This window comes from Arvicola amphibius, chromosome 15 (genome assembly GCF_903992535.2).
Source record: "Arvicola amphibius chromosome 15, mArvAmp1.2, whole genome shotgun sequence".
NCBI classification, from domain to species: domain Eukaryota; kingdom Metazoa; phylum Chordata; class Mammalia; order Rodentia; family Cricetidae; genus Arvicola; species Arvicola amphibius.
This window is the reverse complement of record NC_052061.1, coordinates 17,824,144-17,838,656: the sequence shown is the minus strand read 5'-3', so window position 1 is coordinate 17,838,656 and position 14,513 is coordinate 17,824,144. Positions and strand designations below refer to the sequence as shown.

Below are 14,513 nucleotides of genomic sequence, written 5' to 3'. Positions count from 1 at the left end.
CACATCCCTTGTGAAGACTCCATTTTTCCAGCCTGGAATTCTTACAGTTGTGGCCATGGCAGGAGTCAACTTCCTCTCCTTTGAATTATGCTTTGTCTCCCTCTGGACCTTTGCATGCAGGAGGAATGGTACCGAGCCCTTGTCATGTGGTCTGTTGTCTCTTGAGATGTCTTTGGCTTAGAGACACTGATTCTGGTGAACGGTAAGTGCAGGGTGGCTCAGAACAGGCTTCCTGCCCTTCAAAGATGAGTTTAGTCCAAAGAGATGTGGAAAACTGGTGTGGAGTGTGGCTGGAGATTCTAAAGCCAGCAGCTGGCTTTCTCCTATTGAAAGGAATTCAATGGAGGGAACAGGAAAGGTGTAGAAGGGAAGGGAAAGGATGAGATATGATACGTATGAGGTTGGGTTCTCTCCTCCAATCACCCTTTAGCTGACCAGAACCTGGCTTCTGTGGGTGATCTACCACTGAGATGAAGCCCTTGAAGGGCACCACGTACATCATTGTGGTGAAGACCATGTGATTTAACTTCCCTCTGCAAAGTGTCTTGGAATTCTCTTTATCCTCAGTTTCTGTGCTTGAATGAGATTTCCCTGGTGGTTTCTTCACCTTCTCCAGAGTGGCTACCCACCTCTCCACCAAATTGGGAATTTTCCAAGGTTCTGCCTTAGGACCCTTTGTTGTCTCAACAGTTGAGTGTCTACCATACTGTTATCAACTGTCCTGTCTTCAAATATCATCTTTGAATCTACAGGCCTGATTGTGAACTCATTTTTAAACTCTGGAATAATTTTTTTTCTAGAATGTCCTAAGCAGAGAAGACTCTCTTGTGATATACCTGGTGAGGACCTCTAGGATGTTAAGAGTGGAAAAGACTAGGCTGGAGGAATAAATGGTTCAAGTGGTTAAAAACTGGCTGCTTCTGCAGAGGACCAGGTTCGATTCCCAGCACCCACAGCAGATCACAACCACCCATAACTCCAGTTCCAGGCATCCAACACTTTCTGACCTTCATAGGCACCAGGCACACATGTGGTATACACACATACATGCAGACGAAACACTCATACACATAAAATAAAATGTATCTTAGAAAACAATTTAAAAAGGAGTGGGAATGACTTGGATAAAGTTATTAAGTAGCTGGAAACTAAGGTGAACCGGGTTCTGTGGTGGTGTGTGAACCGGGTTCTGTGGTAGATTTTCTGTCAACAGAGAGCGAGGAGGAAAGGGGAGAGGAGAGACAGGAGGGGACAAAGCGGATCAGTTTTGTGCCTTGAATACCTTGGAGAGTGGGTGCACCCTTGTCGGAGCCCAGGAGTTTGTGCTTGGTCACACTCCATTCTCAGGACTGTTTGTTACCGCCTAGAGAATTCTCGGTAGAAAGGGAGTAGAGTTCATGACCTTAACAAGGGAGCCGAAGTCCTTCACAAGCTGGCTCTGTTGGGTCTCCTTGTAGTTTCCCCAGTACAACAGACTCCACAGGGCAGTTTTCACCTTGTCTTTGCTCAAGCTGTTCTTTCAGTCTGGAGAATTCTTCCCACGTTTCCTTCCTAGGAACGTCCTACTTATTCTTCGGTTTGCCCCCCACTTCCTGGTCCTCAGAGAGCCGCCTCCTTCCTATGAACATGCGTGTTTCTGGGCCATAGGGATTTGATAGCTTGATGAGCCCAGCACTACCCACAATCCACTTCCTTCTTCATCATTATTACTCACTCCTGCTCTTCACAACCCCAAAATTTCTGTCCCTGCACACAGCAATGTATAACACAGCCCATATGTGCATAGGTGAGAATTAATCGCGACCTATTCACTATCTTCTCAACATTTTTGTGTCTTTCTCTTGGTTTAGAATGCAGGTTTTCAAATATGTCCTCTTTTGTTGGTTGGAATTTTTTTTTCTAGACAGGGTTTCTCTGTGTAGCCCTGGCTGTCCTAGAACTTGCTCTGTAGACCAGGCTGGCCTTGTATTCACAGAGATCTGGCAGTTCTGTAAGACAGGGATCTATCTCATCAACCTTCATCTTTTTCTGGATTTCTAGCACACAACTTTACCCATAGTTGTGGTTCTCATGAACTAACGAAGAGTTGAGGAAGGAATAGGAGAGAAGTGGCTGTTGGAACAGACGGGGCCTGCTGCGGCGTACGGTCAGCTCGCGTGGAGACTGCACTCTATACATAGACTCCTCTAGCAGAAAGTCATGCATGCGCGCGTTTAGCCACTTACGTGCAGGCAGACAAGCCAAACTGTTCAGTCCTTCATCAGCAGGACATTATCATTCCACTCCTTGAAAAAGATACATGGCCTCTTTGTGTAACGGAAACTCCTGCATAGTTAGCTGTGCCGCTGTATGCCCGTGTCTAGTGCCATAAAGAGACAGGGGCCTTGACTGATGGCCCGATGATGGATCCATAGCTGTTCTCATTTGTTTCACAGCAGGGAGGATGGGAAAGTGGGCGATTTTTGATTAATGAGATCTCTTTGACCCGTAATTATTCTTTTCATATGTTAGCCTCCTTCCTCAACCTGCTTTGATTTTAGGCAACACGAGGGAAAAATGAAAAGCTATTGTCTTCTAAAAAGAGGCCTGGAATAGCAGAATGGATGGCCTTCCTTCTGGATGCTCACACATTTATTCAGATCTAACACTATGCATGCCCTCTATGCATTCTTTACATATATGTTCCATGTTATCTATGTGATCACCCATCAGTCCATGCTTCTTTGATCCTCCTTTGGTAAGAGGATTTTATCTGGGGTATTTTAATTTTTGATCAGCTGTTTTCCATCAGAGAAAAGAGTTTCTGTTCAACCCAGATTTTCTGAGGAATTACATATACAGAGAAAAATGATTGGTGAGCGTAATAGTTTCATTCCACATTGCGGCTCCCAAACCCCCTTCACAGTATGCTGGGACCTGTGAGAGCCACCTGGGTGCCTTTGCTTGGCCTTGATGCTAGTCCTACGTGACTGTGGGAGCGGCTTCCTCTGGGCCCTTGTCTGGGCTCCCTGGATTCACAGGGCCACCCAAGCGGGAAGCAGCTTACACCCTTGACAAATAGTTCCTTCCAAAGGAACCCTGGGAAATCCTCACACATGGGACAAATAAAGATCGACCCCAAAAATAAGAGTCCTAGATCAGTGGTAAAACACTTGTTTGCTCATGAGAGGCCCTGAATTCCTCCATAAGCACTGCAGGACAGACAGACAGACAGACAGACAGACAGACAGACCGACCGACCAAAAAAAACCAAGCAAACAAGCAAGCAAAATAGAGACCCTGAATTCCAGTGTAATCACTGCAAGACAGACAGACAGACAAAAAAAACCAATCAAGCAAGCAAGTAAACAAACAAAGAAAACTCAAATGAAAGAGGATCTAGAGACGTTCCCGTAGAGGGCTTAGGTCTGTTTTCCTCCCTTAGCCTCATGTTCCCACGCTGCCCTTGACTCTGACAGAGCCATCCATTTTTCTCATGAGTGGGAGAAAGAGAGAAGAACTTTGACCAAACACATCACGTTGGGTGAGGGAGCCAACATTTGTCTAGAGTGTAAAGTACTGGCACCATGGGGACAGGAATAAGAGTTCTGTTGGCCATCTCTTGTTGACTCTACAGATTCACTTTGCTGAAGCAACTGGCAGTAGCTGCGTGTAACTGATTGTATCTCAACCTGACTTTACTGAGTGTTTTTTGTGCTCCTTCCAGGCCTGCTCTGCCACTATTGTGGCTGCCCCCAGGGCCTATTCTGCCATCCCTAGTCATAGGCAAACCAGTCACTTATGGGTGATGGGGTGAGTACTCTATCTTGTTACTAGACATCCATCCATTTTCTATCCCGTGGGCTGGCAATGCTCATGAACCTTATGAGGGTCATCAGAGGACTTGTATTTTAGATGTCCACGGGAACGATTGGCTTGTCAGCACACATTGAAATTTGCTCCTTCTTCTTCCTTCCTTCCTTCCTTCCTTCCTTCCTTCCTTCCTTCCTTCCTTCCTCCCTCCCTCCCTCCCTCTCTCTCTCTCTCTCTCTCTCTCTCTCTCTCTCTCTCTCTCTCTCTTTCTTTTTAAATCTGTTTCACACCTTCTAGTTTCCCATGTGTGTTCCTGGAATTCCTTCCAAAATAAATTTATTGCACAGGATTTTTTTCTCAGGCCTTTATTTTTCATTGGAACCCAGAAAATTTAGTTGTGTAAAGTTAGATTGCATATAGGTTAACAGAGACAGAAAAACAGGTGGGTAGAGCTAGAGAAAAGATAATAGAGAGAGCTAGGTCAGTGGGTAGCAGATAAGTATATGGGTGGATAGATACAGAGAGAAGACAGCTAGCTAGTGGGGTAATAAGGCGGCAAACAGATAGTGATGGCAATATTTGCTACACCTGCATTCTGGACAGACTCACTGCATGGAGAGCATTCTAGCCGGCATTCTGCTCCAGAGTGAGGTGGACGAAGATGAGGGGCATCCTGATCTATGTAGCCCACACTGCAATAGCTGTGGACGGTTAGCTGAGAACTGCAGCTGGAAGAAGTTCAAGATGGACGCCAGACGATGGCTGCTCTTTTCCTAGACTTCCTCTGGATCTGGAGAAACTCATCTTTCTGGGACGGTTTGGAAAGAGCCTTACGGATGTGGCCCTAGCTAGGGGTGTGGACATGCACTCTGATGTGTCTCCCCTGTAAACACATGGGGTGTGTCTACCAACTAGTTTTCCTAATGTGCCTACAGTTCACGGAGTGAGAGTCTTGAGCAAGTGGGCAGATCATAATATTTAGCAATTCATTTTGCTAAAATTAAAATGACTTTCTTGACACCTGCTAAGACATTTATTCTCTTACAGAAAACCCACGAACTACTCTTGGCAGAGAGCTCAGCTATCCCATTAGTCCTCAGAAGAGGGGATGGAAGCAGGGCTGTGGGAAGTGGGGGAGGGCAGAGTTAAGGGAGGAAAGTGGGGGAGGGCAAGGTCTTGACATCCCCAAGTATCTTTCTTCTAAAGCATTTAGGCAAATGAAGTAACCACAGGCTGGTAAAACATGTCCAAGCCACCCTCGTGGTGACTCAGGCAGTCAAAGCATGGTGATTTTGCTTTAAACCGAAGAGAACAATGTCAGACATCTCACACTCTGGAGTGGGCAGAAACATATTTTTAGTCATTTTTTTTCATTCTCGAGCCCACTGTGGCTTGAAAGCAGGTGCTGATTTTTTTTAATGATTTGCCTTGTAAGAATTCTGTCTTGCAATGACTTTCTCTTGTTTAGAAAGAGCCAAAGAACCATGACTTCTTATTTGTAATCTATTAGGGTGGGAAAGGGTCTTAGCAGTCAGTGCAACCTCTTGTGTGTGTGCGGGGGGGGGGGGGGGGAGGGGAGGAGCGGTCAGAGGACAGCCTGGGCATTGGTTTTTGTTTTTGGGACAAGGTCTCCTGTTCTCCACTGCACAAACCAATCTAGCTGGCCAGAGCTTCTGGAGAGTTTTGTATCCATCTCCCGTGGGAGGATTGAGATCACAGGCGTGTATTCTTGCACCCACTTTAAGTTCAGGGAATCCAAACCTAGGTCCTCATATTTGCCCGGCAAAAAAATTTACCCACAGAACCATCTTTCTAGCCCTCGACCTCTTTTTCTGAGATGCTTAGCATTATGTAATCATTGCATTGTTTTTAGCAGTATTTCTCCTGGTTGGAAGTCATTTATAGCCAGGTCGTTCTTGCTAAATGGGGTAGAAACCCATCTCACAGAGGGAGATTCATTTTGAAATGTGAATTAAAAGAGACTCTCTGCTCTTGGTTTATTGAAACCTGAGGACTAATTAATGCTCATTTCAAAAAGGAATTCCAAGGGTGTGTGGCCATTGGCTGTCTTCCTCTGTTCACACTCTCTACCAACGTGAGTGCCTGGTGTGCTGTCCAGTTTGCAGATCCAGCTTTAAGAGTTATGAATGACAGATCTATAACTTCATAAAGAAGTAGCTGTCTTGATGGATAAATTGAGATCATTCAGGCTGTAAACAGGGGCTTTCTTGGGTAGCTGGGGTTCCCACATTGTCACCGCACCCAGAACATGTCTGCTTGACTAACTGTGAGGCATCACAGTGCAGCTGTTGAGAATGTTGGCAGAAGAGTGACTTAAATGTTTGTAATCAATGCTCCTTCGCAATGAGGCCTGGCCCTCTCACGGGACTTCACTCAGTGGCTCTAAGGTGCACATTCTATCTGCTGGAAGCTTAGCCTAAGTCGCTTGGTGGCCAATGTGTGCCTTCCTATGTATGCCCTGAGCTCCTATGGGCCCTCCTTCCTCACCACAGACTGAGAGCACTGGGGGCCGAATGAGGTGTGCCTTTCCCTTCAAACCAATCAGGCTATCCACCAGCGCTCAGAACTGTGGCAGGATTCTAGCATGATACTCATGTTTGTGAAGCCTTCGTGTCTCCCTGTTCCTCAGTAACCAGCACTTCTGATTAGTGGTCAGGTGTACTTTGGTGGTAGGCATGAAGTAAGCCATCAGCCGGAGATACAGAATGTATGGCCACGAGTCCAGCCTTTAAAGATACTTATTGCATGACATATCTATGCATCTATAATTAAATGTCAGAGGGTGGGTGGCTTGGAGATGGCCAGTCTGTAAATGCAGATGTCTTCTGTCTTGAAAAACTCCATTCTAGCCGGGCGGCGGTGGTGCATGCCTTTAATCCCAGCACTTGGGAGGCAGAGGTAGGTGGATCTCTGTGAGTTCGAGGCCAGCCTGGTCTACAGTGTGAGTTCCAGGACAGCTAGGCCTGTCACACAGAGAAACCCTGACCCGGGGGGGGGGGGGGGGGGGAGAAAAAAGAAAATAAAAAGAAAATTCCGTTCTCAGACCATTCCTTAAATTCAATGGAAGGCCATTTTGGGGGAATGATTTCCAAACTGACGAGTATTCTCTGTACGTTGCTGACTGTTCTCAATCACAGGGAATAGATATGGCTACTATGTCTATGAAAAAACAAAACAAGCAGAAAATGTGTGCAGCAAATGGGAATCCATTTGTGCTAGGAGTGCTAGCAAGGGAATCTGTTTATTTTAATATTCTCAGAAAGGCCTTGGCACCCTAAACAAAACTGTGGGCCACATAAAAGAATATGCCTTCACTTATAAGTACTTATTAAATAAAAATGCAGATAAAAATAATGATTATTAACAGATTCATTTACCAATGGCTTATTCTATAGTATCACATTTAATATATTGGATCACTTTAAATGTTAGGTTAAAGTGGCTCACAATTTTCTGAAATAAGCAAAGGATATATAAGCATGCAAGCTGTGAGCCAGGCCAAATATTCTGATCTGTTTTATATATTTTTATCAATTGCCATGGATTCACATGAGAGTCTCATAGATGGAGCTTTAAAATGAATTTTAAAAATTATTTTCAGTAGTCATTATGATTTTCATCTCCCTTTTTTGGTCTTAGGTAATTTCTCTGGAACCTTCCCTTCATTGAGAAGCCATGACTCTTTGCTCTTGTATAGACTACGTATAGCTTGAAGAATGTACCATCCCCCCTCACTAAAATCTAGTAGCTGAACTTCACTAAGACAAATGGATTCATCTGTCTGTTTACTCCCTTTGGCTATGAGGTCAATAAGATGATGGCAGGCAGGAAAGGGGAAGGAAGGATGCGGAACACTTCAGAACACTCCTAAGTAACATTCAGGAAGAGCCAGCTGCTGTGGTCCTGCAGGGCATGTCATGCTCTCGGCCTGAAGAGTCATTAGTGACTTGCATGGTAGCCGAGTGTATAAATTTGGCGCACCTTGCAACAGTTCTAGGGAGGGTAGGCAATTTCAGAGAACCTGGAGCACCATGAAAAGAAAACAACAGGACAAAGAACGATAACATAACGCTGAGGCTTCACAAGTAGTCAAGGATGGTAACCAAGAAAGCAAAAGAAGCCAGAGTATAGCCAACCCTTTTTTAATTAGAGTATATTATACTTCCAAACTCGATACACTAGAAATTGGCAATGCAACGTAAGATGCAAAGGAAAATACCAGTTACTGTCAAAATGACCCTGTACAGCCTTGTAATGCAAAAGCTTTATACAATACAAATTTTCAGTAATGTACACAAACCTTGACAGTATGACCATCTGAACATAATATGAAGAGTTAAAAAAAAAGAGAGAGGAGAGGAGAGGAGAAGAAAGGCAAGGAGAAAGAAAGTGCCGAGGGCCCTAACTGCATTACTACATGGAAAACCAAGCCAGCTTCATGGGAGAACGCAGAGTGAAGAGAGAACAAAGTTAGCTGCTAGGCGAGTGTCTCAAAGATGTTAGTGTTCTTCCTGGAAGGATCTATGGAGTGATCCTTCCCCGAGTATCAAACTGCAAACCAGATTCAGGGGCACATTTTATCTAGGTGGATTCTGAAAAATGCTGTAGATTTTCTTCTTTATTAATAACAACAATAATATAAAAAGTCAAACAAACTGCAAACACACGTCTTCTCACTCAGAAAACTTTTTATAATTTACCAGAAAGATTGATGACTCTTTCCAAAGTGCTAAAAAAGTTGCCCAATTACATTAAGCATTACTAAGTCATTCAATCACAGGCTCATGACAAGCAGTGAAATGCACGGCATTTGAGCAGTAAACATCTCCACCCACCTCCCCCTTCCCTCTCTCAAGTTCCCACCCGAAGACCTCTTATTGCACAAGTGGCATGCTGTAAAACCAGGGTCCTCGTTGTCAGGGTCACCCATTCAGGTTCTTAACCTGTGGGTGCTTCAGTGGGAGTCACCTTTCTGCCAACCTCTGGGGGACCACTGTGGCCCCTCAACTGTTGTCACTGAACCTGTCAGGTTTGAAAACACGTTATTAGCCAAGTGGCATATTCTCCATTAAATGGGGATAAGAACATGACTTTAAAACAAAAACAAAAGCAAATAAAAAAACAACGAACCCACCCATAAACCCAGAGTGACCTTGGGAGCATACTGTCCAGAAAGTAGAGAGTGTCTTTTACTGAGATATTGACATGGCGAGCTGAGCAACATTTTACACAAGGCCAAGAGTGAAGAAGGTCTCTGCAGGAGAATGGCCGAGGCTTTGGGGCCTTCCTGTGCTAGCTGGGTGGTCTCCCTGCCTTGTGGACATCTCTGTAGTGTAAACTTGTTTGCCAGGGCCCTAATTAGGCTCCTCACCCATGGCTGGGTGGCAGGTGTGGGGAGGGGAGTAGAGACCTGCTAGGTTTTCGAGAGAGAGAGGCTGAGGGGGATGGGGAGCCTGTGGGGTGGAGATGTACAGTCTTCTTCTGGCTTTCCATCCAACTGCACTAATTTCAGTGAAGCAATCCTGACTAGAGGAAGAAAATCAGGGATGCTTTTATTTCCCCCTGGTTAAAGTACTGAAAGAGAAAGGTGGGTATGAGCCCAGCTCGAGGACGCTACCGTGAGGGCGAACAGCAATGGTCAGAAAAGCATTCCTCATGGACACGGGTTCTTCCACTGATAAATACTATAGAAACTTTCAGATTCCAATGTCTCATTTTCATACAGAGCGCATTTCTTCCCGCTCTCTCAGCCTGCCGCACACTGGAAATCCTGCTGTGGTACAAGTATTCAGCCAGAGACTTTCTTTTCCTTTTGCAACCATCCATCACTTGTTAAGACGAGCAGAGGGCTCTGCGACCGACCCACGCCTGCTTCTCGCTGCGATAAAGTGCTGCAATAAGTTGCCATTTTAATGACCATAAAAATAAGAGCTTTAAATAAGTATAAAGTCAGCCTCCTAGCAGGCTACATCTACTAGGCGTTAACAAAACGGAATATGGGGTCACTAATCCATGGAGGGTACACTATACCAGAGGCTCTGAGAGCAGCGGGGGCTCCTGGGGCATCAGCTGAGACATAGGACTAACAGCACCTTTTTGTTGGGTCCTTCCTTATACGTCAAAGAGGTCGTGGCTAAAATTTCAGACACACAGTCTACTCATTCCATAAAAAAAGGTACAGTTCCTTCCTTTTACTTATTCCTTTCCCCCAATGAGAAACAAAACTAGTGCAAGACCAACGCGCTGTGCAAAGCTGCTATTTGTTTTTAGTCTGGGCGTTTCCACCCAGAATCGATCCAAACCCTTAATCTCCTTGGCTGGATTTATCAACCATAACAACTGCCACTCATACAAGTTTTTTTCCTGCAAACAACTGAATCAATATCACACACACATATATATTCTGCCCTTAAGAAAGAATGCACTCGTGTGTGTGTGTGTGTGTGTGTGTGTGTGTGTGCATTCACAGAACACCTTGCCTCCATCTGGGCACACACAGAACACCCAAGTTTGTGATGTCAGCTGCCAACTGTGGAGCTGGGGGATGGTGGGACATTTCTTAACAGACCAGTCACCTGATTCTTTGCATCTCCCTAAGTGCAGATGTGAACTCCGGACTGAGCACTCCACTGGAAACACCCTGGCACCCTGCAGGTCTTGATCCACTAAGCACCAAGCCCTACCACTCTATAGCCATAAAATAGGGAGAGAAAGGCCGTGAAGGAGGTGAGGAGACTGTGGTAGATGAACAATCCAGAATCCAGGAGAGAAAGAATGTTCACCACTACCAGAAAGGCCAGTACAAAAAGAATGTGCAATAGAAATGTCATGGCACAAACCACACACACACACACACACACACACACACACACACACACACACATTATACAAACATCACATACATACATACCACACACATACATTACACACACCACACACACGCATCACATACACACATACATACCACACACATCACATACATACACATCACACACACATACATACACATCACATCACATACATACACACCACACACACACACACCATACATTTTCTCTTTCCCAATCCACAAATGTCCACAATAGCCCAGCCACCCAAGAGAAAACCCAATGTACCAGTAGAGAAGCTTCCAAGTGCTGATTGCTATTAAGGACATTCTCTTTAGGGTTTAACACGACAAAATTCCTTTGAGAGAGAAGTACTCAGGAGGCTGAGAGTGGGAGTGATGGCTGGGGAGGCATGCCTCTGAAGGGAGGAGTAGGCAGCAACACCTCTCTGAAGATTGGCTAAAGCAGCTTTCAGGTCAATGCAATTGGTATACATACAGAGCCAATTTTCTACTCCTTACTAAAGATATACAGTACACATGGTCCAGACCCCTGGGGCCTGTAGGTTTTGCAGCAACATACACCTGCTGGGGTTGTGTTTAAGTTTTGTGGGTTTTTTGTCTTTTCCTGTCTCTGTCTCTTGGTTTTTGGTACAGAACGTGGCTGTCCTCAGACAGTCTCTGCTCTTTCTCTTAGTCCAAGATAGGCAAGGAAGGAGTGTTTGGGTGAGGGGATGCTGGGAGGCGCAGTCTGAGGTCGGGGAGGGTGGAATGTGAGATCCAGGTGGTTCTTGGGGTACAACATTGTTAAGGGAATGAGATGGGCAAAATCCGAGTTCCGGTATTTGTCAAGACGCAGTGGGGAGCCGTTGAAGGCCAAGGCCTTGAGCGCCAGGTTGGGCTCCGAGCTGCTGCCGTGGGCTGCTGACAAGGCCACGGTCTGCAGAGCCTGCGAAGCAGACATGACTGACAGTGGGGACAAGAGACTCCGGCCACCCCCCACAACCAGGAGTGGGGCTCCAGGGCCAGATGGCTCTCTGGAGGCTGGACTCAGGCCTTTCTTGTCCTCCTCGGGGCCGTCTCCACTCTGGTGCTTCTTCACGTGACGGCTGAAGACGAAAGGGTGTGTGGTCTTGAACAGGCACTCTCCGCAGCTGAAGGTCTGGCGGGGGGCATGCTTCAGCTTCTTGTGCAGATTGAGATTGTCCTTGCGCTTGCAGCTGTAGCTGCACTGGTCACAGTGGAAGGGCCGCTCCCCGGTGTGCACGCGCACATGCTCGATGAGCTTGTTGGCCGTCTTAGATAGGTAGCCGCACTGGTCACACTTGTAGTGGTTGCCCAGGCGATGCTCGCGGGTGTGCGTCTCCAGCTCCAGCTGGTTGGCCTTCACCGTCTGGCAGATCCGGCACTTGTACTCCATCTTGTAGTGGGTCTTGAGGTGGCACTCCATGGCAGCAGGGCGGTTGGTGGAATAAATGCAGAATGGGCACCTGCCAGGGGAAGCAAGGCAAAGGAGGTTTAGCGAGGCGGGCCCAATGGCAACCCTCCATCTCCCCTCCTCACCAGCCTGCCCTGGGTCAGCCCTTGGGTCCCCAAGGCCTGGCCTGATCAACCCTGCCACCTCTCAGATGGCCTTGCTTGGCTTCACTGTTGACAGACAGTGCAGTCCAGGTTAACAGGGAGCTTTGGGTAGTCCACTGAGCTGGTCTGGGGGCTCAAGGCTGCAATAGCCGAGGCCAGCCCTCACAAAGGAGCAGAGAATTTGGGGAGCAAATAAAGCTGGTACTCCCCTCCTGCCACCTCCCAGTCCCTGGGGCCCTCTCCACCCCCACCCCACCACTGGGCACGGCAGAAGTCGGGGCTTCCTGACCTCCCCTCTAGATGGGAGCAACACAGAGAATGGACTTTTCATGCACCACACCAAGCACACGCAGAAAGGCTAAGAGGTTTTAAGGAACAGCTTACAGGGGAGAGCCACCTCCAGCAAACAGAAAGTCACAGGAGCCAGAGTCGTGCTTACAAGGGGTGTTAGGATGAAAAGGCCTGTTCGTGTTCCTGCGTGCCAGTGTGGTGTGTGTGTGTGTGCACCAACATGTGGACTCTCAATATGTCATTTCCTGAAGTACCAGCTCTTCGTCAGGAATGGGAGGTGAGGACCGTGATGGGGCCTGGGAGAAGGAAGTCCACACAAACGGCCCCTCTGCTCGTGAGGAATGAGAAGGAAGGGGACTGCTCTTCAGAGCTTGAAGACATTCTTAGGACATGATCATGCCATAGCAATACCAGTGATCCAACGGGAACGTGGATCCTCCTAGGGCAGGGCTTTTCTCAGGTTCTTTTGCATTCTCTATGGTGCTCAGAAGAGTACTCAGGAATGCTGACTCGTGATCTGAGTATCTTTACAGGGGACAGAGGTGGGCTGAGTCCCAGCTCTGGCACCTGACTGGGACCTAGGTGTCTCCTCTAGCATGAGGCCTGGGTATCTCTGGCTTAGACTCTCCATCTTTCTGTCATGGGTCACACTACCACCAGCCCCGTCAGAGGGGCTATGAGGCGTGAGGTGGGTATGTTTACAAAAGCTGCTGGGCTTCACGACTGGAAGCTGCCAGGTTCGAGTCTGTGGCTTAGAGGATAACTGTAGCATGTGTGTGCTCTTTCCAAAAAGAATGCAGATGCCTGAGTGGTTGCCTCAGCTTGGACTCAGCTCCTGCAAGGCAGGGCTCGGAAGGGGACTGTCCTCAGAGGGTTGGAGAGGTGTTCAGCAGAGCCCGACAGTCAGGTGCACCGTGCACTGCCTCCTCAGCACCAAGCTCACTGTTAGCCCTTGGCCCTCAGCTCACAGAAGAGTGCACAGAAATATAAAGCCCATTCCCAGGTCAAGTGCACACACAACCCCTACGCCAAGCTGGGCCTTACCTAGAGGAGTCTGAAACTCACCACTGTCCTGAGCTACGGCAAAAGAAAAATAATAGTATAATCTTATTCGATCTGCATTATGAACAGGATATAGAGTACAAGCAGCCCCATCACAGAAAAGCATTTAGACATCGGCGGTCTGTCTCATGTTAAGGACGTTTCTGTGACCCTCAGCTCTGTCTGTAGCTCACTGCTCAGGCAAAGCACTCGGGCTTTTCCATGATCCCATTATTTATCTTAAAGACACTTTCTCAGGCAAATTAATTCTCTGATACGGCAAAAGAAACAAACAAAACAAAACTCACTGTATAGCCAGAAGGCATTATCAATTTTTTTTCAAAGTGTTCTTCTACTTGGTTGTCCTAGAACATAAACTATCATACGGGGATGGTTAGCGCCAACAGGAAGTGTCTGACCCAGTAAAGCATTGAGATCCTCGTGCAAGCGTCCCCAGTGCACCAGCGGCTCAGGCCTGCTCAGGGTCTCAAAAGATGAGAGGCAAGGCCGCAAGTGGTGTGGGTGTGACTGAGCTACCAGAAGGCAATGATGCTACTCCATCCACAGAAGGCAGATTTCTTCTTTTTAATGAAGGGTATACAAATCTTGATAAAGGGACAGTGGGATTAAACCAAATCAAATTCTCAGCTAAGTTTCTGCCAGGCATTTCCCATCTTAGCTGAATAGGTGATAGAACCAACCCTTCTCCATGACCCTCCCACCCACAGACCCCTAGGGCAGATCAGGATGGATGGCATCAGCAGCAGGTGCTATGCCCCAAACTCTTCTGTTTTGTTGCTGAGGGTGTCCTGAGCAGCCAGCCCCACTCTGCCCCCAACACTCTGCTCCAGGTCCCCCTGGGCTCTCCAGCTCTTACCCGTTCAGGAGGCGTGCCACCTCTCTGAGGTTGTTTCAAGGATAAAACTGTTTTAAAATGAGAGATCCCTCCCCCACCCACTTA

At 47.0% G+C, this 14,513-nt stretch overlaps 1 protein-coding gene across 1 annotated transcript in view; it reads right to left on the bottom strand.

Moving 5' to 3' along the window:
• Positions 1-11,791: 11,791 nt before the first annotated feature.
• Znf827 (zinc finger protein 827) overlaps positions 11,792-14,513 on the bottom strand; it is a 169,785-nt gene continuing 167,063 nt past the window's right edge. Inside the window, exons 14-15 of the mRNA XM_038313142.1 lie at positions 13,556-13,588; positions 11,792-12,129 (exon numbers count right to left, since the gene is read on the bottom strand). Of these exons, the coding sequence (XP_038169070.1) occupies positions 13,573-13,588 (16 nt within the window). The 3' untranslated portion in view covers positions 11,792-12,129; positions 13,556-13,572. The remainder of the gene's footprint in view (positions 12,130-13,555; positions 13,589-14,513) is intronic.